Source organism: Perna viridis, chromosome 3 (genome assembly GCF_037379345.1).
Source record: "Perna viridis isolate PV_CMFRI_1.1 ecotype Kerala chromosome 3, ASM3737934v1, whole genome shotgun sequence".
NCBI classification, from domain to species: Eukaryota; Metazoa; Mollusca; class Bivalvia; order Mytilida; family Mytilidae; genus Perna; species Perna viridis.
In genome coordinates, this window is record NC_142447.1 from 31,236,514 (window position 1) to 31,263,991 (window position 27,478).

General features: G+C 31.0%; 1 protein-coding gene across 2 annotated transcripts in view; it reads right to left on the reverse strand.

Moving 5' to 3' along the window:
* Window positions 1-1,184: 1,184 nt before the first annotated feature.
* LOC148621855 (heparanase-like) overlaps window positions 1,185-27,478 on the reverse strand; it is a 51,813-nt gene continuing 25,519 nt past the window's right edge. The window contains exons 2-12 of one of the 2 annotated variants that reach the window (XM_088576639.1): window positions 16,346-16,372; window positions 13,596-13,788; window positions 12,883-13,049; window positions 11,834-12,007; window positions 10,440-10,611; window positions 9,862-9,912; window positions 9,010-9,207; window positions 6,890-7,004; window positions 4,871-4,986; window positions 4,211-4,351; window positions 1,185-3,776 (exon numbers count right to left, since the gene is read on the reverse strand). In XM_088576639.1, coding sequence (XP_088432765.1) covers window positions 3,620-3,776; window positions 4,211-4,351; window positions 4,871-4,986; window positions 6,890-7,004; window positions 9,010-9,207; window positions 9,862-9,912; window positions 10,440-10,611; window positions 11,834-12,007; window positions 12,883-13,049; window positions 13,596-13,768 — 1,464 coding nt within the window. In that variant the 5' untranslated portion in view covers window positions 13,769-13,788; window positions 16,346-16,372 and the 3' untranslated portion in view covers window positions 1,185-3,619. Of the gene's footprint in view, window positions 3,777-4,210; window positions 4,352-4,870; window positions 4,987-6,889; window positions 7,005-9,009; window positions 9,208-9,861; window positions 9,913-10,439; window positions 10,612-11,833; window positions 12,008-12,882; window positions 13,050-13,595; window positions 13,789-15,746; window positions 16,373-27,478 lie in introns of those variants that run through there. The other variant, XM_088576640.1, reaches the window with a different exon arrangement.

A 27,478-nucleotide genomic window follows, 5' to 3' on the forward strand; every position in this document is an offset into this window, starting at 1 on the left:
TAATTTGTGGAAATAAAGCTATATTGAGACACTCAAACAAGCAAATCCAGCATTTTTTTTCCTGTAAAAAGTATATATTCTTCAAAACCTTACATTATGGAGATCCATGAAAAAAGATAGATTTTATTTTCTATTTTGTTATGAAAATCTGTAGCCATGGTAACATAATAAAATCATACTTTAGTTTTTCATAACAAATTTTGGGTGCCTTCCCAAAATTAATTGTCAAAAAACAGGTCTTCTAAAATATCAGGTGCTTAAAAACTGTCAGGAAAAGTAAGTTGGCATGGTATTATTGTAAAACCAAATTATTAAATTATTAAAGCAAATAAAAAGTGTACCTTTTTCTGCTCATTTGTTCATGATTTTAATTCTTTAAGTTTGTGCAAAATTTTGCATTTTGGAAAAGCAGCCAGATGGTGCAGGGAAGAGAATCCAATCCATTGAGGACCTAAATCTTCCCAGATAGCTTAAAGCTTGCATTTTACACCTATTTTCCTTCACAAGTATTGCATCTGTTTATGTACGATTGCTGAATTACCCACAATCAATTTTTCCACCAAGTTTCACTTTTTATTTTTAAGTTTTACTAAATTAAACTGGGTCAGTTTTGTGTACGAAACAGTGCACCTAAATCCCATTTGTTTAGTGCAACCTTTAGTAAGATAACATAGCTTTTCATAGAATCTGCTTGCACAACAACTTTTGATATCCCACCTTATGAGCAATTTTTGGTGTGCAATTAATTTGGCAGTAAAAATCAGAGCATGCTTATCTGACCAGTGAACCTGATACATTTTACCTGTTTTCAGTGAAGCAACGATTTGATTTTTATTTGATGAAATTTTCTATCTGCCCCATTTATTTTAAGAAAATATAAGACCTGCCATTTCTTTTTTTTTTCTTTGGCACAGAGCACCAACTTTTTTATCTCTTGAAAATTTAAATCCTGTCTTTTTACAATCTAATTAAAAGCTGATCTCACAGCTTCCGCTTTTCTGTACACGCGACATAACAGAAAACCGGGAACCGTGAGATAGGCTTTTAATTAGATTGGTCTTTTTATTTCTAATTTCAACTAAGCCCCCCCCCCCATAATAATCAAATGATAGTTCCCTAAATGTGGTAAGATATTTTGAATTGGACATAATGGTCCAATATCCAAAACATAAAAACATATCAAACAACTTGAGGCATTATTTATTTAACATTCTCAGCCTTACAATTCGTTCTTGTGTTGAAATCAAACAAACTAAACCAATATGATAATGTCACTCAAAAATCTAAATCTTGAGTTCAGAATATCCAGACACCTGAGGAATTAATTTTTAAAGTCAAATAAAATTTATTTTGGATTCTATCAACCTTGATGTTGACAAATTTAATAAAGAGCTTTAAACAAAATTTCAAAAGAAACAGATTGATATTTGAATCATAAAAATCAGATCAATAATAAGCTTTTTCTACAAATTCTATTGATAACATAAATTTTTCCCCTTTTTAGCTTCTTATTTCCAAATGGGGTGCAGCAAAAAACTCCAAAAACTTTAAGGTTCTACACCATGTCCCCAGGAATAATGTGTTAAAATTGGTTAAAAGATAGGATAATTGTTACGAAAGTTTTCTTAAATAAATTTAAGTTAAAGAAGCCAACTACGACGACAATAAAACAACAAAAACACAAAAATGGTGATACTATAATAAGACCGAAAAATTTGTTTGCAGTTATATAAATATGGGACCCAAAATTAATTTGGAGCCTTTAAAATAAACCTAAGGTTGGTCAAGAACAAAACATTAGAAAAGTCTGGTCTGTGGCCCCTAGTCTGAATTTCCTGTGACCCTAGTGCAACACTTCTCTTTGTCATCTAGATCTTGATATGTCGGGTTATCAATGTCAAAATAAAAAAGAGGGGGGTTTGCAAGGTTAGAGTAAATTTAGACTATGTGATCACTTGTTGAAACCTTGCACAGAGATTAATTTACTGATATTCAAGTTATTGTCTGGAAACCATATTCTAATGACTATAACATTATATGAACATATTTTATTGCAGACATAAATGAAATTATTATAAAAAAGGTATATGTACCTTTTAATTGTATAGAAAGACAATGTATGAATTAAGTATTTCCTTCCTACATTTGTTAGCCCATATAAATACATGTATCTCCATATCTATGCAAAATTGCTAATTGCCAATTATGTTAAAAAAAACTATAGTGTGGCTTACAAATTACCTAAAGTAAGTACTTATGATAGTTTATACTGCTGCAAAAGTTCAGTAACAAAATTCATACAAATATTTGTCAAATTTGTTCATATTAGGAGGTACACATCTTCAACATGTATACAAATTGTGCAAAATTTGAATCATATGACAAATGCACTGAGGGACAGAATCGAACAACTACTTGCTTTCACCATTGGTAACACAGGTAAAAGAAACAATTCAAGTCAGTCATTACAAAAATCATTGTAAGTTATGTAACAGATTGTAAATTATGTGGAGATGGGCATATTGTCAAAAGTTTGGCATTTGAACAATATGGCTACTATTGCATGAAGTTTCTTGAAAATCCAAGCAGTATATAATACAGGAGAAGTTGTGGATAACATTATGACGGACAGCAGACTGGAAAAGTCAGAAGGAGCGAGATGCCCTACAAAAGAATTAAGAAGGCTGGGAGACTAAAACAAATATATATTTAGATGGCCTAAACAGAAAATAATTATCAACCTATTTCTAATATCAGCAACTTATGTAAATGCTTTACAAGATATTTTCTAGATGCTGAGTGAGTAAATAAACTGAAACAAATGTATAAGCAAAAATAAAAACAAAACAACTTATAAACAAATAAACAGTAACTGATGTAAGACACTAAATATTATTACAAAAATAGACGTACTAGTGCAATATATCTTACTATACATATAAGAAGTGTATATATAAAAATGGAATTCTTTGAGTACAAAAATGCTATAAAAATATTAAAGAAATATCAGTGAACAACACATAATATGTAAGCAATATAAAATATAAAATGGTCAATTCCACCCTGTTTACACTACTTTAAGACCAAACATACTTTTAGTTGTAATTTTTTAAAGATTATTTGTAAAATCTTGAACTTTGCATCATTTTAACATGGGTTTTATGGACAGATTCACAGTCTATAGCATAAAATTTGTAGTGAAATTTAGTAGAAACTACAGTGAAATTGTAATGGTAAACACCTCTGCAATTCTCCTGTTTTCAAATATATTCCTTGAAAATTACTTTACTAATGGAGCAAATCCTTATACTAGTTCCTGCTATTAGGAAATGTATAAAAACAGTCATTTAAATATACATTGTATATAACAAGTGAAAAAAACACAACAATAGCAGCTGTTTACAAAATATCATCTATCATTATGCATTTTTATTTATGAGTATATAAATCACATATCAGTTTAAATACAATGTTGAAAAACAGTAATTCCCCAGCAATTTTGTTTTCGGAGACTTAATAATTCAACATGTCACAAGTTGCTATAATGCTGTATGAAGACAACTCCTTATTTGATTTATAAAAAAAATATGATGCACAATACAAGAGTTTACTTCAGTGTCTAACACAGTGGAATGTTGGCATCTGGTACCACAACAAAACCAAAAGATTGCTGAGGAAATGTGAAGTTCCCATACACAATCTGAGGAAAGTTTGTTATATATGGGAAATTCAAATTTTCTTCCAATTGTAGTATTTTCCCATTTACTGCTATAATGCTGAAACAAAAGAATTTATACAGGTATTGACAGAATTAAAGTTTATTCAATAGATCATATGCTGTTTTCAACAATAAATTATGAAACACATTGACCACTTAGTGTTTATATATATATTTTTTTCTCTTAGATTAAAATGTTTTCATAGGAAAAATCACATTCTTGAATTTGAATAGCAAGATTAGAATAATACTGTTAATGTATTAATTTTCATAGCTGCAAATTTTCCCATAATATAGTGTTAAAAACAAATTCGCTGGTACATGTGTATTATTTTTTGCAGTTTTCTATCCACTGCGAAAATTGTGAAAATAAGGAAACTGCAAAAAATTAGTACATTTACAGCATAAAGATTGCACATATTAAGGACAACACTGCCTAAATTTGATCAAATAATCATCTGTTAATATCACTTCATCAAATTCATCACTTACTTAGATTTTAACCCTTCAGCTCCCACAGGTTCCATTAAATATAGATGCAACTGAGATTTAAACTGTGGAAACACAACTGTTGTTGGTTCATTTCTGAGATTCATACCATACACGGTTATACTTCCTGGTTTATACATAGATCTAAAAATCAAAATTTAAAAATGTTCACAGACACAGGATTAATATTTTTCTATTACCTCTTTTGCATGTACAAATGTAATTGTGTACCAATGACTTAACTTTAATTTAGCTTTAAAGATTTAGCTTTAATTTGTATCACTTAACTAGAAAAGCTGTGAGCAAAGTTCACTAAAGAATACACATGCTCCCCACTCTAGTAACCATTTGATCAAAATAAAAACAGTTTTTGAACAGGAAGTTAATGTCACTTCAGTCTGAAATCAAAACCCATAATATGAAATATCTAAATAAAGCACCTGTCAAAATAATAATAACAGCTGTGATATGTCACACACTGACAATCCCTTTTTTAAATTAGTTCAGTATCTAGTGTGGGTAACCCAGATCTCGTTACTTCTTATAAAAACTACTTCTCATTAATTTTCCGAAGTTAAATAAACAAGTGATTTGCCAATAAAACCCTTTCATGGGTGATGTTAAAACCCTACACAATCATATAGCAAATAAATATTAACATACCCTTCAGGATTTGTACAGTGAGCATACATTCTGACCTCTCCTTTTCTACTAGGAGATACCAAATTCAGAACCGATTTTCCAACGAATTTGTTGAATATCCATGACAACCAGTAGTCCTAAAAGAAGATCACATGATTAGGTAGGATATAGACATCAAATTACCTACAGTCCAATACTAACTGAGTAGGCTTATGTTAATTTAGACATCACATTACCTACAGTCCAATACTAACTGTGTAGACATGTTAATATAAACATTATATTACCTACAGTCCAATACTAACTGTGTTGGATTCTGTTAATATAAACATCATATTACCTACAGTCCAATACTAACTGAGTAGGCTTATGTTAATATAAACATCACATTACCTACAGTTCAATACTAACTGTGTAGGATTCTGTTAATATAAACATCACATTACCTACAGTCCAATACTAACTGTAGGATTCTGTTAATATAAACATCATATTACCTACAGTCCAATACTAACTGTGTAGGCTTATGTTAATATAAACATCACATTACCTACAGTCCAGTGCTAACTGTGTAGGATTCCGTTCATATAAACATCATATTACCTACAGTCCAATACTAATTGTGTAGGCTTATGTTAATATAAACATCATATTACCTACAGTCCAATACTAACTGTGTAGGCTAATGTTAATATAAAACTGTAACAAGTTATTAGCTTGAACAAATATTAATCTTAACTTTCTATGTAAAACTGATATCATATCAAATTCTAAACATAATTTTGGAAATTGAAGAAGTTCTTTCTTCACACTGTATGTGGTTTAGTTTTGAGTTTTTTTCCTGTCTCTTGAATTAATTTTCTTCTGTCCTTAAATTGTGATAATTAGATATCCCTCAAACCATGGTTACCTTTGATTTAACTCAAAAATGAAAACTTTTTCAATATTTTAATTACTTTTCACCCAATAGAATTATTTACTATTTTACTTTGCAACGACAGATATGTTTTTACTTACAGGGTTAGGATCCAGTGTTACTGGATCTATCATTACTTACAGGGTAAAGGTCCAGTGATTACTTACAGGGTAAGTGTCCAGTGTTACTGGATCTATCATTACTAACAGGACTAGGGGCCAGTGAAACTAGATCTATCAATACTTACAGGACTAGGGGTATGTGATACTGGATCTATCACTATTTACCTGGTTAGGATCCAGTGTTACTGGATCTATCATTACTTACAGGGTTTGGGGCCAGCTTTACTGGGTGTATCAACACTTACAGGGCTAGGGTCCAGATATCTGAATCTATCATAACCAACAGGGTTAAGGGCCAGTGTTACTGGATCCATTATTACATACAGAATTATGGTCCAGTGTTACTGGATCGATCATTACTTACAGGGTTCGGGTCCAGTGTTACTGGATCCATTATTACTTACAGGGTAAGGGACCAGCATTACTGGATCTATCATTACTTACAGGGTTAGGGTCCAATTTTACTGGATTGATCATTACTTACAGGGTAAGGAATCAGTGATACTGGATCCATCATTACTTACAATGTTAGGGTCCAGTGTTACTGGATCTATGATTACTTACAATGTTAGGGTCCACTGTTACTGGATCTATGATTACTTACAATGTTAGGGTCCACTGTTACTGGATTGATCATTACTTACAGGGTTAGGGTCCAGTGTTACTGGATCGATCATTCTTACAGGTTAGGGTCCAATGTTACTGGATTGATCATTACTTACAGGGTAAGGAATCAGTGATACTGGATCCATCATTACTTACAGTGTTAGGGTCCAATGTTACTGGATTGATCATTACTTACAGGGTAAGGGACCAGCATTACTGGATCTATCATTACTTACAGGGTTAGGGTCCAATGTTACTGGATTGATCATTACTTACAGGGTAAGGAATCAGTGATACTGGATCCATCATTACTTACAGGGCTAGGGTCCAGTGTTACTGGATCTATGATTACTTACAATGTTAGGGTCCACTGTTACTGGATTGATCATTACTTACAGGATTAGGTTCCAGTGTTACTGGATCTATCAGACCATAGTTTCCACCATAGAAATCCTGCCTTACTACAGAGCCTATCCCTTTAACAGCTGACAGACCAAGCTTGTCCAACCACCTGTATGAACAAATCTTTAATTTTAGTATTTATATAAGAAGTTATTTACATCAAACTCCTTAGAATTTATAAATGTGCCTGCTGCTTACAGTACATACTGTAATTGTACTGACTTTTGTGGGTACTCATTTTCCCTGATAATAACTGCTTGGAAAATTTGTGAAAATAAATACACAGTTAAAACAAGAACAATTACAGAATTTCTCACAAAAATTTTAATTTTAAAAAATAAATTTAAAATTTGTATGCTAAATAAAGAAATCCTATGAGTGCAATGAGCTAAAAATTATCTCTCTTATAACAAGCATATAAGTTCAATTAAAATAGCCAAGGTAAAGGTAAAAAACAATCAATACAAAATAAACTGTCCAAAAGGGTGCATAGTTTCTTCTTTAGATTTCGGCAAAATAAAATTAAATTTCTTAATTCTCAGACCCTCCCTTGTCTCATTTCAGGGTACCTAATTAAAAGCTTATATTGCCATTGCAATACTAGAATAAAGAGCTTCAGTGAGTGCAGCATGATACAACCACAGTGGTTGAACCCTGAACAGTTGGAGCGAGTGTGGACACATTATCAGTTTTTGACACATTTAATCATAGGGACTTACAATTCATTATGGACACAACAACTGGTTTGAACAAAATATACCACACAATATGAAACTGAATGAAAACTTTGAAAATCAGACCAAAAATAAATATTAGTCAATTTTTCCAGGTGTGGCCATTTAGACCCCTAACTTGAAAAAGGTAAGAGATATCTGAAATCTGATTGAAAAATGCAGGCAGAGAAATTCACAAGGAATCAAAAGAAAAAAATCAAACCAAATATAAAAAAAGTTTTTTTTTGTGTGGACCAATTTTTGTTCGCCTTTACCTCCAAAAACAGCTAAAGATAAGCCTACCTTGTAAAAATTTTCAAAACAGAATTTCAAAAGGAAAAGATTCACATTTGAGTCATAAAAATTAAATTAACATTAAGCTTTTTCTATTAATTCTAACGATAACACCTATTTTCCCACTTTTAGCCCCTTATTTCCAAAAGGGGTGGGGCAAAAACCTCCATAAACTATAGGGCTCTCAGCCACTGCCATGTCCCTAGATATAATGTGTTAACATTTAAAAAAACATTGGATAAGTTTTACTCAAGTTTTTGTAATAAACTAAAGTTAAAAGACTAAAAAAACTACAACATGGTAATTCCATTATACGACCAAAAAAAAATTTCAGTGGTATCAGAAATGTAAGCAAAGCTCACCCGATAAGTGATTTAAGCATTAAGATGGAAAAACAAAATAGGATGTGCACAATGACATCATGTAGTAAAGGGTTATCAAGGGAACCAAGGTTATAGCGGTAATCAAAATAATGTAATCCAGGGACAAAGACCAGACATGGAAAACCAACATACACAACAAAGAACATAAAGTAACTAAAATAGTACATTCAAAGTAACAAAAGCAAATGAGCAACTCGGACTCCACTAAAAACTGGGAGCATGGATTTGTGGTTTCAGTGGAGTTGCAGATTAGAAGAGGGTGATCCTTGGTCGACGAAGGATTGTTTTGCATCAGGAAACCCCAAAGGTCATTCAGATGGGAAAACAAAGTAGGAGGTGCACAATGGCATCTTGTAATAAAGAATCAATGAATGTTTCAACAAGTTCCAAAGGGTTTCAGAGGAGTTGCAGATTATAACTGGGGATGGACAAATGGACTGACGAACAAATGGACAGACTTATTGACAGACAAATGAATGAACAGACAAATGGATACCTCCAGTTTTTCAAGCAGGGTATATAAATATAAATACACAAAGGCACATCCACCATCAATTATCAGGCTATAAACAATTTAAAAAACACCATCAGCACAAATTTGGGAGATAAAAAGAATAAAATTTAAATGCCTGACTCCCTGATTTATTTTTATGCAAAATGGCCTGAGGACCAAGAAATAAATGGCCTTTGTTAAATTAGTGTATATGTAGCTCTTGACTCTTACATAAATCCAGCAACATATTTGTCAGATAGTCCCTTTGCTCCTCCTCCCCAGGCTGAGCTTGTTTCACTCAACCAGAATTTTCCAAACTGTGCAGTTGATGCTACACCTTGAGCTAGATCTATCTGTTTCTCTAGGTTGTTTAGGATACTAGGGGTCATGAATTTGGCAACTGTCATGTCAGGCCCATGTCCATAATAACTAAAACAAATTTAGTACAAATGTAGCATGTTTAACATGACTAAGTACAATCCATGTGAAAATTTTGAAAATGTACTGTGTTTTGTTGATGTTGATATTTAAGTAAGTTTCCTAGAACAGCATAACTGATGATGTGAATAACACAAAATATTAATGTCGCCTTTCACAGCCAATCTAATTAAAATTAGACCTTTCAACCATTCCATTAAGTCACTGCATGTAGGATCTAACAACACTCCATTATACTTCCTGTTCCAATGACCTTCCTGGTAAGCCAATCAGAATTCATCTTTCATGATTTTGACAGTGTTTATGCAAAGGGAAAAACTTCTGATTTTAATTATGTTGCTTTCACAACATACCCACTTATTTGTAAAGGGATTTGACACTACAAACATTTCAAATCTTGCAACGATGATTGCTTCTATATGTGTAATCCCTTAAAGTAACAAACATCTATAGACTTTTCTGTAAAATTTCATTTTAACAATATGGATGAAGAGTAGGAACTAAATTAGAATAATTTGTACATTTGTAATCATGCTAATTATGTACCAATGGAATGCGTGTCAGATTTTAATTTTAAGTACATTGTAATATTATTGTTAATTAACCTGACATAAATTAAATGTATATGTATTTAATTCTACTTACTGATGAAAAGTAGGATTGGTTATAATATCTGGACCACTGGCTTCAAGAAAACTGAAAAAAAAAATTATGTCATAAGGATTTGCAAAAAAAATCAATTCTTGAAATAGTAGTAAGTCATATTCTTACACCAAGTGTTGGCAAAAGTTACAAAAATTTTATCACTCCATGGTATTAACCATAGTAACCAACCCTCAAGCATGGAGGCTCTTGGGCTGATAATAGATGTGGTGCTAACTGCCATGTTAATTGCATGTGAAATATCACACATTTTTATACAATAGCAGAAAATAGGGTTAAGATAAGAGTTTTTCCTTCTAATTTAAAATCAATTAAGATACTGTGAAAGTACTATTGTTTGTGGGGTACCTTTTTTGTGGTTTTCATGGATAAGCCAAACCATAAAATATGTTCCCAAGGAAAAGATTTCCATTGATGTGTATACAGAAAACCTTCAAACCATAAATTCAATGATTCCACGAACTAGTCTTTCTTCCCTAATCCACAAAAATTGATATCCATGAATTTAAAGTACTTTTACAGTAATATCTAATCAATGACATTTGAATATTATTACTTACTCCCGCAGATAATCATACACATATATGCTAGTGAGCATTGTAACACTAGGTCCTATAACAAGACCATTTCGAAACTCTGGAAACTGATTCAAGATGGCCCTCAGCTGTTTATAATCAGCAGCATGTACACTACCATTTATTTTGTAACCCAGTGACCTCCATACATCTGGCTCTAAATATATCAAAACAATTCAGTACAAGTAAATAGACCTTTTATTTTATAGGTTTTATTTTCAAATCTAGTTTGGTCATTACTATCCATTCTCCTTATATCGTTTGTTCTCTTTACTACTACAGTCAATATAAATCCATTAATAACTGGAACATATTCTTCCAAATCACATTTTTGAGTCCAGTCTTATAAGTTCATAGAATTCAAATGTAAAGTAGGAATGTTTCATAAGGAATTTGATTTATTCAAATCTCACAGTAGTTTACATTGAAACCTGTAAAGTGTTGTTTAGTGCATCGTTTCAAAGATATAAATGTATCTACTTCACTGACCTATACTAGAGAGCGTCTATTATTCAGATTGAGCAATGATCCTAAGCATACGAGGAGAAATAAACCAAGAATGAGAAACAAACATTTAACCATTCAACTGAAGGGAGAATAGTATTCTCATAAATGAATTATCAATATTTTAATCCAAAATGGTGTATGTGTGTCCAAAATGTCACTTTTAAATGCAGATAAAAAGGCTTCCAAGCAACATTTTAAGAAAAATAAGGGCACATAATAGGGCAAACCACTTAAAAATTAGGGTAATTTTTAGGAATTTTAAGGACTATTTTGGCAAATGATAGGGACTGAGGTGAATCTAGAATTTCAGGATAGAAAGGGTTAAGCAAAGTGAGGCATGAGAATTTTTTAAGAGGTTTCATGCTAAAAATATGTTTTTTTTCTATTTTGGGGCAAGGGATGTAAGCCACATCCACCTATATAAGTGATACTTAAAAATAGCGCATTGATGGAACATTAAGTGATACCCTGCCATGTAGTGGTGAGAAAAGGGGGATGGAAGCTCAAAAACTACATTTTAAATTTTGCTGAAAATTGAAATTAACCTGTATTTTATGGTACTAAACAACTGTGCGAAGTTGAAAAAAAAAAAAAAAACATTGATCCTTTCTCAAGTTATCATCTAGAAACCGTTGGAGGCCTGACAAAAGGACAGACATGCAACTTTTTTTAAGTAAACCACATAATACTTTGCAAGGCAGGGTATAGAAATGGTACCTCTTTAATCTCAGTCATGACAAACCACTAAGTTATTACATCCATATTGCTAAACTCTGTCCCTAGTAGAATTCTTAAACAACTGTTTTTAAGTATAATTTCAATATGTTTCTTATAAAAAGTGTTCACAACTTGTGGTTTATATTTGGACTCACCATTTCCAAGTTCCCATCCAGCAACCTTATACCCTTTATCTACTGTGTACTCAAGTAACATGATGGCATTGTCTGGAGACCATTGCCCATTCTTTCTCAACAGGCTATTTAAATCAAATATCAAGTCCCAACCTACAGACTTCACAAATTGGTTCAATTCGTCCCACTGGAGAGCTGTTCAAAACAAAATTGATATACATGTAGTATAAACCCTCATTTACCTTGATTTAAAGCTGTATATTATAAGACAAATGGATAAACCAGCAGTTGATACATTCCACTGAATAAGGATCGAGTAGAACAATAAAGATTCATTTAACATATTCTACATTTAAACTGAAACTTCTCAACATTCAACATACTAGTACTACTAACTAAATTTCTATTTTTGTTTTAATTTGATATGTCCTGATTCTTTCATTTTGATGTTGCTGCATCAGACACTGCCCTTTCTCAATGCATACATTTTCTATCCTGGACTGAGAATCTTGTATTTGACCAACATAAATTATACACATACATAAAGACTGGTTAATACAGAAATTTTACAGCGTTTTGTTTGTTGGGGTTTAATGTCCGAGCAGAAATTTTACAGTGAATACAATCGTAAATTTCAAGGAATACACTTGGTCTGCCCTTGTAAATACAGTAACAGATGAAATACAAAATTCGATTTCTGTATAAGTACATTTTGTACTTATACATGACAATACAATTTATTACGTAGTTAACTTCGTGGATTCCATGATTGAAGTACTATTATCTTAAATGTCTTAAGTAGTTAACTGGACAACAGGAAAAGGGATCTAGACTTTTTATCAGACAAGATTTAAATACCCATGCAATGATAGGAAGTTTAAATCTCCAGTTAAATAGTGAAGACATTTCATAATGTAATGGTCATTCAGTCAAGAGAAGACCACCAATCCCTGAGGTTAACTGTTTTACTTGCTGTAAGTTGATGGTTCATGAATTGTACCTGACATTTTCTACAATATTCAGTGAAGTAACTGTTGATGTAAGCCATACATTTTGGAATAAATATTTACCAGACATGGTGAAGTTAGTTAATCTCCACATATCAACTGTGTTACTGTATGATTGTTTTCTATTTTTGTGACCAGGTGGTTGAAACTGTAGAAAGTCAGCTGTTGATCCACCAACTCGTAGGTTACATGGTGAAAGACCTTGAGCTAAACGCTGGACTTTCTCAGATCTAGGAGAGAATTGCATTAAAACAGGATAATAACAAGCTATAAATAAAAAAGAAATAAAAACTGAAATAAGGATAACATTACTGGTAATCATGCCATTACAGTAAATGTACATGTAAGAGTTAATATATGTATATATCAGTCAATAATAGGAATTATTTGTGTGTATTCTCATGTGGAATTATGAAATACTTATCAACAATTATAGACTTTACAATTCCTTAAATGTCTTTAAAAACCACATAAACTATCAACCAAGAATTTGCATAAATTACATTAACAGATTATGAGATGTATGCTGAAAAAAAAACAATTTATTGTTTATGGTTTATGCTGTAACAGTTTAGTAGTTTACTATAAATAATCATTAAATTGTGCAATGAGATCTCTTGGAACAATTATTTATATGCATGTCAATATAAATAGCCTTTACAATTGAATACTAACAGGTGCTTGGCTAATGATTATAGACAGAGCTTTGTGACTCCCAAGAATGATATTTTTATTTTAATGTAATTTGACCAAACTAAACTACTGGGTAATCTTACCTAAGATTTAAAGTTGACCAGTTAGCTTGTATTGTAGATGTATCAATGGTAACACTAATAAACCTATCAGGTATTGTCTGAATAATAGTATCAAGGTCAATCTGTACAACACTTATACTGGCATTGGCTATACTCAGTAATGTGCACAATACAAATATTCTTGGACAAGGCATTGTAAAAGCTGATGAAAAATCTGAAAAGTTTAATATAAAATATTTGTTACTAAAAGCTAATGAAAAATCTGAAAAGTTTAATATAAAATATTTGTTACTAAACATATTTCTCACTTTTCTGAAGAAGAGTTAAGAACTTATTGTCTATAATCTCTGCAGAATTTTCACATCTCCAGACTTGTGGGAGAAAAATTGTTCTCCTTTTCTCTTTGATCTAGTTCATTGTAACATCATCATAACATTACGCACTCAGTGTTGAACTTTTTTTGGATGTACATAAGGATGAAGTATGCCATTAGAAAAATAGAACATTGTAATGCCTTTTATAACAAATTACATTATCAATAGTTAAAATATCAATTTATTTTAAAAACGCTCTATGTACCTTATCATATTTTAAAATGTAACTATCTCCAGGCTAGAAATATGCTTTAACTCTTGATGAAGTTTAAAATTATTTATTCCCGTAATAGTAAATATCTAGGATTTTGATTGGCTTGGAACATGTCTTCATAAATCCCATATACCCGGGTGTAACTAACCATTTACTCGTGGAACACAAGCTATTTAGCACTAAAGAAGTGTAAATTTCAAATATATCAGGAGATTTATCTCTTGTTTACTCTTGGGTATAAATAAAACGCTTGAAATTTTTTTCTAGCATCAAGAGAAAATATTTTTATATATAATTGACCTTTACTGAATATCTTCTATAACAGTAGAGCAGATTGTTTAACCTTTGTCTGCAAACTGTATAAATATTAGTCCCCACCATATGCAAATCAACTTAAGACGCCATGTAGTTATGACAGCATAAACAACAACATATAGCACAAGAAATCAACTTTGTTAAATTCTGAAGATATGACTCTTAATACCCAGTATTTTCAGTACCTGTAAGATTCTACCAGAAAAGTACATGTAGATCCCTACACTTGAATAACATCAACTTGATTATCTCAAATTTGTAACAATATTGATATCATAATTATGCCAAAGAAAACCTTACTTTTACATTGCCTCATTTAGGCTTACTAAGCGTACAATAGTCAATATTGGACGAATACTGGGCATAAATTTGTTACATACATACATGTATGCCTCAACATGTACTTTGGTATTTCAGTCAGTTCAGGTGTAAAATAGCTCAATATCTTTGAATATGAACACAAGTATTAACTTATTGTTTAATACTAGTAAAATGCTCTGACACTGAAGATTTTGTAACACATCAATATTTTCTTCTTCGTTTTTTTAAAGTCGAATGAACTGACCAATATATGCATGATGTATGAATTGAGTATAAGATTTTTTTTAACTTTTTTCAAAAGGAGCTTGTGCCTTTCAATTTGGAAAAAAATACTGAAGTATACAATCTAATTAAAATTATTCCAGTCAGTCATTGCATGTAGGATCTAACTGTACTCCATTCTACTGTGGTCAGATGACCTTTTCAGAATCCTCAGAATTTTCCCTTTGGACAATGCATTCAAAATCATGAAAGATGAAATCTGATTGGCTAATTGGCTATTCTCTGTCAGAACAGAAAGTAAAATGGGGTGTTGTAAGATCCTTTAGGCAGTGACTGAATAGAACAATTGATAGGTCTAATTTTAATTAGATTGAGAAATATATAACAACACTGGGAAATTTATACAACAGTCAAATTTCATCAACAGCTGGTTACGAAAGTCCCTAAATTGACAAATTTCTTAACAAAGATGAAATATGAGGGGAAAAGTGAATTTCAGTTTTTTAAAAGGTAGAAATTTTCACCATATTTAGTGAGTCCTGACTAAACTAGTCGGAATTTCCTCTGACCCTGCAACCATCCTCCTTTTTTATTTCGACATTGAATTATCAGGTTGGGGTCAGAACAATGTGCTATACAAAAAGTTGGAGATTCAGCGTTCCCACAGTGCTGCCCTTCAACCACTTCTTATGACATTCAAGTTAAAATCGTGCATATAACACCTACCTAGTTCTATTTCGGAATCATTTTCCTGTATGCCGATACCAAATTAGATACAAAAATTACATTTTTGATTGAGGTTTTGATCATTTTTCACAAGAGATCCTGTTTTTGTTTGGTGACAGAAAATTGGGATTCTAATCATGAAATTGTCACTTGTTTATTTAGTAATTATTTCCCAACCAATTTGACACTTAATGATATACAATTTAGTGAATATAACATCACTAATGAGATTGGTGTTTCTTACACAAGTACTTTATTATATTGGCATAAACTCATTAACAATAAATGGTTAAGAACTTAAGGCTCAGAACAGACCATTGTTACAGATTTCATGAATATGGGTAAACATTATTGAATTAACATGGTAAATGAAACAAGATTGATAACATGCATGTGTAACTGTAGTTCCGTAAGTCAATATACAGAACTAGTTCAACTATACTTCTGCCGTTCTGGAAAACAACAGTAATATTATACATCATTATACATGATCAGAGTTTTCTAAGGTCGTAAAGCTATAAATCCTGTTCCTAGGTTTGAAAAAAAAACATTAACGCTGAGCTATTTTGATACTGTTTAAAAGTACGGTACTAAATTACATGATCAAAATCTCATTTGGGAAGTTGTTATGGTACCAGTATCGTATTGCATATCCCTGAGCGGGTGTACGTCAAAACATGGATGCCATAAAAATATAGTGCATTTTCTTTTTGCCTCTCTACAAACTAATGTTTTGTCAAAAGACATGAACAATGACTTAAAAAATAGAGCAAACATCACACTGTAAGATGAAGAACTTTTTTAAAAGAAAATCTAACATAATATCATAAAAATGTTCCACTGAAAAGGTTGGTTTGGTGAGTGCAAAACGAAAGTGAAAGTAGGGAAAATGGCTATTTATAGTTCAAGACTACTTTTCTGTCCAATCTTCGTGGACTCACCCTATTTTCTTTGCGGGAAATTATTTTTTCACATGTCCTTAGAAATGCTACATAAGTGAAAGTTTTATTGAATCAATTTACATATTTTTTAAAAAATCCTAAAAATATGCACTTCACTATAGAAGTCTATGGGAAAATTAATACGATACTGAGACCTAGTAAGCCAGTTTTTCAAGTAAAGTTGGATATTCAGCAAGTGGTCTTTACCAGCTGAAAAAGTAGTACCCCAATACAGGTAACACTTTTAAGATGAATTAGCCAACTTTTGAACCTGATTTTTTATGGTAGCTCTGGTTTTTTGCATTTATAGTTAATTTTTACCAAATTTGGAAATGCATTTTGTTTTCATGAATTTGTAGGATATCAGTTCAATAAAATTATTATCTTGACTATTAAGATGAGCATATCTATATTCAGGTAACCTAAAGCAAGTAATACTCCTGCATAAAGGATAGTTTTCAAGTTACAACACATTTTAAGTATGTGGTTAGGACTTGAAAATAGTCATTTTCCATACATTGCCTCTTATATATGAAAAAATGAATATTTTTTTTATTTTTTGTTTTTCTTTCAAATAAATAGCTAAAATGAGTTGCCATATAACTGTGTGGTTGATTTAAACACAGAAATGTCACAAAAGTCATCAGCCAATTTTTTAGTGGACTTTTTTTAGTGGTTCAAATGGACAGATTCTAATGCGGCAAGAAAAATAATGGTGTTTTTTCATATAAAAACTGAATTTTTTCAAAAAGTATCTAAAGCAGACAATTGTTATTATAATATTTATACCAGTAAACTATATTTCTTGCATCATAGCTATCTGTTTTAAAGAAAAAGTCCTTTTCCTGTCACATTGAGGTCCATTTGTATCTGCCTGGGGTACCAAAATGGCTTAAAATCTGTATTTTCTGCATATGAAAAGCTATATTTTTTTAAAACTATGATATTGGTATAATTTTTTCTGGATTTATTATAATTGAAATGACCATATCTATAGTTTAAAACAGTTGGTTGTACCGGTCATTATACTTTACTTTAAACAAGAGGCTCCCTTGAGTTAAAGACAAAAAAGGAGGTTCGGATATTAATATTTCCATATATGGAACTCACAAGTGGGGATTAAATAATGATTTAGAACTCATAGTACAGCTCACGTATCTACCATGTCAGAATAAACCACAAAGTTGCTTAGTTTGATTAATACAGCAGCTTTTTATCAAAAGTAATATTTTCTGGCTAACATTGAGATATTAGTCTTATGCCTGGAATAGGGTACCTATATAAGAATTTTAATAGAAAACTCATGTTTGTAGCAGGGCAATGATATTCTGAATTTTCAGTATGGAAATGAATACTCTAGCAGAAAAACAACAACTTTTAGGATTATATTGAAATGTTTATTAGTAATAGGTACCAGTATCGTATTGCATATCCCTGAGCGGGTGTACGTCAAAACATGGATGCCATAAAAATATAGTGCATTTTCTTTTTGCCTCTCTACAAACTAATGTTTTGTCAAAAGACATGAACAATGACTTAAAAAATAGAGCAAACATCACACTGTAAGATGAAGAACTTTTTTAAAAGAAAATCTAACATAATATCATAAAAATGTTCCACTGAAAAGGTTGGTTTGGTGAGTGCAAAACGAAAGTGAAAGTAGGGAAAATGGCTATTTATAGTTCAAGACTACTTTTCTGTCCAATCTTCGTGGACTCACCCTATTTTCTTTGCGGGAAATTATTTTTTCACATGTCCTTAGAAATGCTACATAAGTGAAAGTTTTATTGAATCAATTTACATATTTTTTAAAAAATCCTAAAAATATGCACTTCACTATAGAAGTCTATGGGAAAATTAATACGATACTGAGACCTAGTAAGCCAGTTTTTCAAGTAAAGTTGGATATTCAGCAAGTGGTCTTTACCAGCTGAAAAAGTAGTACCCCAATACAGGTAACACTTTTAAGATGAATTAGCCAACTTTTGAACCTGATTTTTTATGGTAGCTCTGGTTTTTTGCATTTATAGTTAATTTTTACCAAATTTGGAAATGCATTTTGTTTTCATGAATTTGTAGGATATCAGTTCAATAAAATTATTATCTTGACTATTAAGATGAGCATATCTATATTCAGGTAACCTAAAGCAAGTAATACTCCTGCATAAAGGATAGTTTTCAAGTTACAACACATTTTAAGTATGTGGTTAGGACTTGAAAATAGTCATTTTCCATACATTGCCTCTTATATATGAAAAAATGAATATTTTTTTTATTTTTTGTTTTTCTTTCAAATAAATAGCTAAAATGAGTTGCCATATAACTGTGTGGTTGATTTAAACACAGAAATGTCACAAAAGTCATCAGCCAATTTTTTAGTGGACTTTTTTTAGTGGTTCAAATGGACAGATTCTAATGCGGCAAGAAAAATAATGGTGTTTTTTCATATAAAAACTGAATTTTTTCAAAAAGTATCTAAAGCAGACAATTGTTATTATAATATTTATACCAGTAAACTATATTTCTTGCATCATAGCTATCTGTTTTAAAGAAAAAGTCCTTTTCCTGTCACATTGAGGTCCATTTGTATCTGCCTGGGGTACCAAAATGGCTTAAAATCTGTATTTTCTGCATATGAAAAGCTATATTTTTTTAAAACTATGATATTGGTATAATTTTTTCTGGATTTATTATAATTGAAATGACCATATCTATAGTTTAAAACAGTTGGTTGTACCGGTCATTATACTTTACTTTAAACAAGAGGCTCCCTTGAGTTAAAGACAAAAAAGGAGGTTCGGATATTAATATTTCCATATATGGAACTCACAAGTGGGGATTAAATAATGATTTAGAACTCATAGTACAGCTCACGTATCTACCATGTCAGAATAAACCACAAAGTTGCTTAGTTTGATTAATACAGCAGCTTTTTATCAAAAGTAATATTTTCTGGCTAACATTGAGATATTAGTCTTATGCCTGGAATAGGGTACCTATATAAGAATTTTAATAGAAAACTCATGTTTGTAGCAGGGCAATGATATTCTGAATTTTCAGTATGGAAATGAATACTCTAGCAGAAAAACAACAACTTTTAGGATTATATTGAAATGTTTATTAGTAATAGGTACCAGTATCGTATTGCATATCCCTGAGCGGGTGTACGTCAAAACATGGATGCCATAAAAATATAGTGCATTTTCTTTTTGCCTCTCTACAAACTAATGTTTTGTCAAAAGACATGAACAATGACTTAAAAAATAGAGCAAACATCACACTGTAAGATGAAGAACTTTTTTAAAAGAAAATCTAACATAATATCATAAAAATGTTCCACTGAAAAGGTTGGTTTGGTGAGTGCAAAACGAAAGTGAAAGTAGGGAAAATGGCTATTTATAGTTCAAGACTACTTTTCTGTCCAATCTTCGTGGACTCACCCTATTTTCTTTGCGGGAAATTATTTTTTCACATGTCCTTAGAAATGCTACATAAGTGAAAGTTTTATTGAATCAATTTACATATTTTTTAAAAAATCCTAAAAATATGCACTTCACTATAGAAGTCTATGGGAAAATTAATACGATACTGAGACCTAGTAAGCCAGTTTTTCAAGTAAAGTTGGATATTCAGCAAGTGGTCTTTACCAGCTGAAAAAGTAGTACCCCAATACAGGTAACACTTTTAAGATGAATTAGCCAACTTTTGAACCTGATTTTTTATGGTAGCTCTGGTTTTTTGCATTTATAGTTAATTTTTACCAAATTTGGAAATGCATTTTGTTTTCATGAATTTGTAGGATATCAGTTCAATAAAATTATTATCTTGACTATTAAGATGAGCATATCTATATTCAGGTAACCTAAAGCAAGTAATACTCCTGCATAAAGGATAGTTTTCAAGTTACAACACATTTTAAGTATGTGGTTAGGACTTGAAAATAGTCATTTTCCATACATTGCCTCTTATATATGAAAAAATGAATATTTTTTTTATTTTTTGTTTTTCTTTCAAATAAATAGCTAAAATGAGTTGCCATATAACTGTGTGGTTGATTTAAACACAGAAATGTCACAAAAGTCATCAGCCAATTTTTTAGTGGACTTTTTTTAGTGGTTCAAATGGACAGATTCTAATGCGGCAAGAAAAATAATGGTGTTTTTTCATATAAAAACTGAATTTTTTCAAAAAGTATCTAAAGCAGACAATTGTTATTATAATATTTATACCAGTAAACTATATTTCTTGCATCATAGCTATCTGTTTTAAAGAAAAAGTCCTTTTCCTGTCACATTGAGGTCCATTTGTATCTGCCTGGGGTACCAAAATGGCTTAAAATCTGTATTTTCTGCATATGAAAAGCTATATTTTTTTAAAACTATGATATTGGTATAATTTTTTCTGGATTTATTATAATTGAAATGACCATATCTATAGTTTAAAACAGTTGGTTGTACCGGTCATTATACTTTACTTTAAACAAGAGGCTCCCTTGAGTTAAAGACAAAAAAGGAGGTTCGGATATTAATATTTCCATATATGGAACTCACAAGTGGGGATTAAATAATGATTTAGAACTCATAGTACAGCTCACGTATCTACCATGTCAGAATAAACCACAAAGTTGCTTAGTTTGATTAATACAGCAGCTTTTTATCAAAAGTAATATTTTCTGGCTAACATTGAGATATTAGTCTTATGCCTGGAATAGGGTACCTATATAAGAATTTTAATAGAAAACTCATGTTTGTAGCAGGGCAATGATATTCTGAATTTTCAGTATGGAAATGAATACTCTAGCAGAAAAACAACAACTTTTAGGATTATATTGAAATGTTTATTAGTAATAGGTACCAGTATCGTATTGCATATCCCTGAGCGGGTGTACGTCAAAACATGGATGCCATAAAAATATAGTGCATTTTCTTTTTGCCTCTCTACAAACTAATGTTTTGTCAAAAGACATGAACAATGACTTAAAAAATAGAGCAAACATCACACTGTAAGATGAAGAACTTTTTTAAAAGAAAATCTAACATAATATCATAAAAATGTTCCACTGAAAAGGTTGGTTTGGTGAGTGCAAAACGAAAGTGAAAGTAGGGAAAATGGCTATTTATAGTTCAAGACTACTTTTCTGTCCAATCTTCGTGGACTCACCCTATTTTCTTTGCGGGAAATTATTTTTTCACATGTCCTTAGAAATGCTACATAAGTGAAAGTTTTATTGAATCAATTTACATATTTTTTAAAAAATCCTAAAAATATGCACTTCACTATAGAAGTCTATGGGAAAATTAATACGATACTGAGACCTAGTAAGCCAGTTTTTCAAGTAAAGTTGGATATTCAGCAAGTGGTCTTTACCAGCTGAAAAAGTAGTACCCCAATACAGGTAACACTTTTAAGATGAATTAGCCAACTTTTGAACCTGATTTTTTATGGTAGCTCTGGTTTTTTGCATTTATAGTTAATTTTTACCAAATTTGGAAATGCATTTTGTTTTCATGAATTTGTAGGATATCAGTTCAATAAAATTATTATCTTGACTATTAAGATGAGCATATCTATATTCAGGTAACCTAAAGCAAGTAATACTCCTGCATAAAGGATAGTTTTCAAGTTACAACACATTTTAAGTATGTGGTTAGGACTTGAAAATAGTCATTTTCCATACATTGCCTCTTATATATGAAAAAATGAATATTTTTTTTATTTTTTGTTTTTCTTTCAAATAAATAGCTAAAATGAGTTGCCATATAACTGTGTGGTTGATTTAAACACAGAAATGTCACAAAAGTCATCAGCCAATTTTTTAGTGGACTTTTTTTAGTGGTTCAAATGGACAGATTCTAATGCGGCAAGAAAAATAATGGTGTTTTTTCATATAAAAACTGAATTTTTTCAAAAAGTATCTAAAGCAGACAATTGTTATTATAATATTTATACCAGTAAACTATATTTCTTGCATCATAGCTATCTGTTTTAAAGAAAAAGTCCTTTTCCTGTCACATTGAGGTCCATTTGTATCTGCCTGGGGTACCAAAATGGCTTAAAATCTGTATTTTCTGCATATGAAAAGCTATATTTTTTTAAAACTATGATATTGGTATAATTTTTTCTGGATTTATTATAATTGAAATGACCATATCTATAGTTTAAAACAGTTGGTTGTACCGGTCATTATACTTTACTTTAAACAAGAGGCTCCCTTGAGTTAAAGACAAAAAAGGAGGTTCGGATATTAATATTTCCATATATGGAACTCACAAGTGGGGATTAAATAATGATTTAGAACTCATAGTACAGCTCACGTATCTACCATGTCAGAATAAACCACAAAGTTGCTTAGTTTGATTAATACAGCAGCTTTTTATCAAAAGTAATATTTTCTGGCTAACATTGAGATATTAGTCTTATGCCTGGAATAGGGTACCTATATAAGAATTTTAATAGAAAACTCATGTTTGTAGCAGGGCAATGATATTCTGAATTTTCAGTATGGAAATGAATACTCTAGCAGAAAAACAACAACTTTTAGGATTATATTGAAATGTTTATTAGTAATAGGTACCAGTATCGTATTGCATATCCCTGAGCGGGTGTACGTCAAAACATGGATGCCATAAAAATATAGTGCATTTTCTTTTTGCCTCTCTACAAACTAATGTTTTGTCAAAAGACATGAACAATGACTTAAAAAATAGAGCAAACATCACACTGTAAGATGAAGAACTTTTTTAAAAGAAAATCTAACATAATATCATAAAAATGTTCCACTGAAAAGGTTGGTTTGGTGAGTGCAAAACGAAAGTGAAAGTAGGGAAAATGGCTATTTATAGTTCAAGACTACTTTTCTGTCCAATCTTCGTGGACTCACCCTATTTTCTTTGCGGGAAATTATTTTTTCACATGTCCTTAGAAATGCTACATAAGTGAAAGTTTTATTGAATCAATTTACATATTTTTTAAAAAATCCTAAAAATATGCACTTCACTATAGAAGTCTATGGGAAAATTAATACGATACTGAGACCTAGTAAGCCAGTTTTTCAAGTAAAGTTGGATATTCAGCAAGTGGTCTTTACCAGCTGAAAAAGTAGTACCCCAATACAGGTAACACTTTTAAGATGAATTAGCCAACTTTTGAACCTGATTTTTTATGGTAGCTCTGGTTTTTTGCATTTATAGTTAATTTTTACCAAATTTGGAAATGCATTTTGTTTTCATGAATTTGTAGGATATCAGTTCAATAAAATTATTATCTTGACTATTAAGATGAGCATATCTATATTCAGGTAACCTAAAGCAAGTAATACTCCTGCATAAAGGATAGTTTTCAAGTTACAACACATTTTAAGTATGTGGTTAGGACTTGAAAATAGTCATTTTCCATACATTGCCTCTTATATATGAAAAAATGAATATTTTTTTTATTTTTTGTTTTTCTTTCAAATAAATAGCTAAAATGAGTTGCCATATAACTGTGTGGTTGATTTAAACACAGAAATGTCACAAAAGTCATCAGCCAATTTTTTAGTGGACTTTTTTTAGTGGTTCAAATGGACAGATTCTAATGCGGCAAGAAAAATAATGGTGTTTTTTCATATAAAAACTGAATTTTTTCAAAAAGTATCTAAAGCAGACAATTGTTATTATAATATTTATACCAGTAAACTATATTTCTTGCATCATAGCTATCTGTTTTAAAGAAAAAGTCCTTTTCCTGTCACATTGAGGTCCATTTGTATCTGCCTGGGGTACCAAAATGGCTTAAAATCTGTATTTTCTGCATATGAAAAGCTATATTTTTTTAAAACTATGATATTGGTATAATTTTTTCTGGATTTATTATAATTGAAATGACCATATCTATAGTTTAAAACAGTTGGTTGTACCGGTCATTATACTTTACTTTAAACAAGAGGCTCCCTTGAGTTAAAGACAAAAAAGGAGGTTCGGATATTAATATTTCCATATATGGAACTCACAAGTGGGGATTAAATAATGATTTAGAACTCATAGTACAGCTCACGTATCTACCATGTCAGAATAAACCACAAAGTTGCTTAGTTTGATTAATACAGCAGCTTTTTATCAAAAGTAATATTTTCTGGCTAACATTGAGATATTAGTCTTATGCCTGGAATAGGGTACCTATATAAGAATTTTAATAGAAAACTCATGTTTGTAGCAGGGCAATGATATTCTGAATTTTCAGTATGGAAATGAATACTCTAGCAGAAAAACAACAACTTTTAGGATTATATTGAAATGTTTATTAGTAATAGGTACCAGTATCGTATTGCATATCCCTGAGCGGGTGTACGTCAAAACATGGATGCCATAAAAATATAGTGCATTTTCTTTTTGCCTCTCTACAAACTAATGTTTTGTCAAAAGACATGAACAATGACTTAAAAAATAGAGCAAACATCACACTGTAAGATGAAGAACTTTTTTAAAAGAAAATCTAACATAATATCATAAAAATGTTCCACTGAAAAGGTTGGTTTGGTGAGTGCAAAACGAAAGTGAAAGTAGGGAAAATGGCTATTTATAGTTCAAGACTACTTTTCTGTCCAATCTTCGTGGACTCACCCTATTTTCTTTGCGGGAAATTATTTTTTCACATGTCCTTAGAAATGCTACATAAGTGAAAGTTTTATTGAATCAATTTACATATTTTTTAAAAAATCCTAAAAATATGCACTTCACTATAGAAGTCTATGGGAAAATTAATACGATACTGAGACCTAGTAAGCCAGTTTTTCAAGTAAAGTTGGATATTCAGCAAGTGGTCTTTACCAGCTGAAAAAGTAGTACCCCAATACAGGTAACACTTTTAAGATGAATTAGCCAACTTTTGAACCTGATTTTTTATGGTAGCTCTGGTTTTTTGCATTTATAGTTAATTTTTACCAAATTTGGAAATGCATTTTGTTTTCATGAATTTGTAGGATATCAGTTCAATAAAATTATTATCTTGACTATTAAGATGAGCATATCTATATTCAGGTAACCTAAAGCAAGTAATACTCCTGCATAAAGGATAGTTTTCAAGTTACAACACATTTTAAGTATGTGGTTAGGACTTGAAAATAGTCATTTTCCATACATTGCCTCTTATATATGAAAAAATGAATATTTTTTTTATTTTTTGTTTTTCTTTCAAATAAATAGCTAAAATGAGTTGCCATATAACTGTGTGGTTGATTTAAACACAGAAATGTCACAAAAGTCATCAGCCAATTTTTTAGTGGACTTTTTTTAGTGGTTCAAATGGACAGATTCTAATGCGGCAAGAAAAATAATGGTGTTTTTTCATATAAAAACTGAATTTTTTCAAAAAGTATCTAAAGCAGACAATTGTTATTATAATATTTATACCAGTAAACTATATTTCTTGCATCATAGCTATCTGTTTTAAAGAAAAAGTCCTTTTCCTGTCACATTGAGGTCCATTTGTATCTGCCTGGGGTACCAAAATGGCTTAAAATCTGTATTTTCTGCATATGAAAAGCTATATTTTTTTAAAACTATGATATTGGTATAATTTTTTCTGGATTTATTATAATTGAAATGACCATATCTATAGTTTAAAACAGTTGGTTGTACCGGTCATTATACTTTACTTTAAACAAGAGGCTCCCTTGAGTTAAAGACAAAAAAGGAGGTTCGGATATTAATATTTCCATATATGGAACTCACAAGTGGGGATTAAATAATGATTTAGAACTCATAGTACAGCTCACGTATCTACCATGTCAGAATAAACCACAAAGTTGCTTAGTTTGATTAATACAGCAGCTTTTTATCAAAAGTAATATTTTCTGGCTAACATTGAGATATTAGTCTTATGCCTGGAATAGGGTACCTATATAAGAATTTTAATAGAAAACTCATGTTTGTAGCAGGGCAATGATATTCTGAATTTTCAGTATGGAAATGAATACTCTAGCAGAAAAACAACAACTTTTAGGATTATATTGAAATGTTTATTAGTAATAGGTACCAGTATCGTATTGCATATCCCTGAGCGGGTGTACGTCAAAACATGGATGCCATAAAAATATAGTGCATTTTCTTTTTGCCTCTCTACAAACTAATGTTTTGTCAAAAGACATGAACAATGACTTAAAAAATAGAGCAAACATCACACTGTAAGATGAAGAACTTTTTTAAAAGAAAATCTAACATAATATCATAAAAATGTTCCACTGAAAAGGTTGGTTTGGTGAGTGCAAAACGAAAGTGAAAGTAGGGAAAATGGCTATTTATAGTTCAAGACTACTTTTCTGTCCAATCTTCGTGGACTCACCCTATTTTCTTTGCGGGAAATTATTTTTTCACATGTCCTTAGAAATGCTACATAAGTGAAAGTTTTATTGAATCAATTTACATATTTTTTAAAAAATCCTAAAAATATGCACTTCACTATAGAAGTCTATGGGAAAATTAATACGATACTGAGACCTAGTAAGCCAGTTTTTCAAGTAAAGTTGGATATTCAGCAAGTGGTCTTTACCAGCTGAAAAAGTAGTACCCCAATACAGGTAACACTTTTAAGATGAATTAGCCAACTTTTGAACCTGATTTTTTATGGTAGCTCTGGTTTTTTGCATTTATAGTTAATTTTTACCAAATTTGGAAATGCATTTTGTTTTCATGAATTTGTAGGATATCAGTTCAATAAAATTATTATCTTGACTATTAAGATGAGCATATCTATATTCAGGTAACCTAAAGCAAGTAATACTCCTGCATAAAGGATAGTTTTCAAGTTACAACA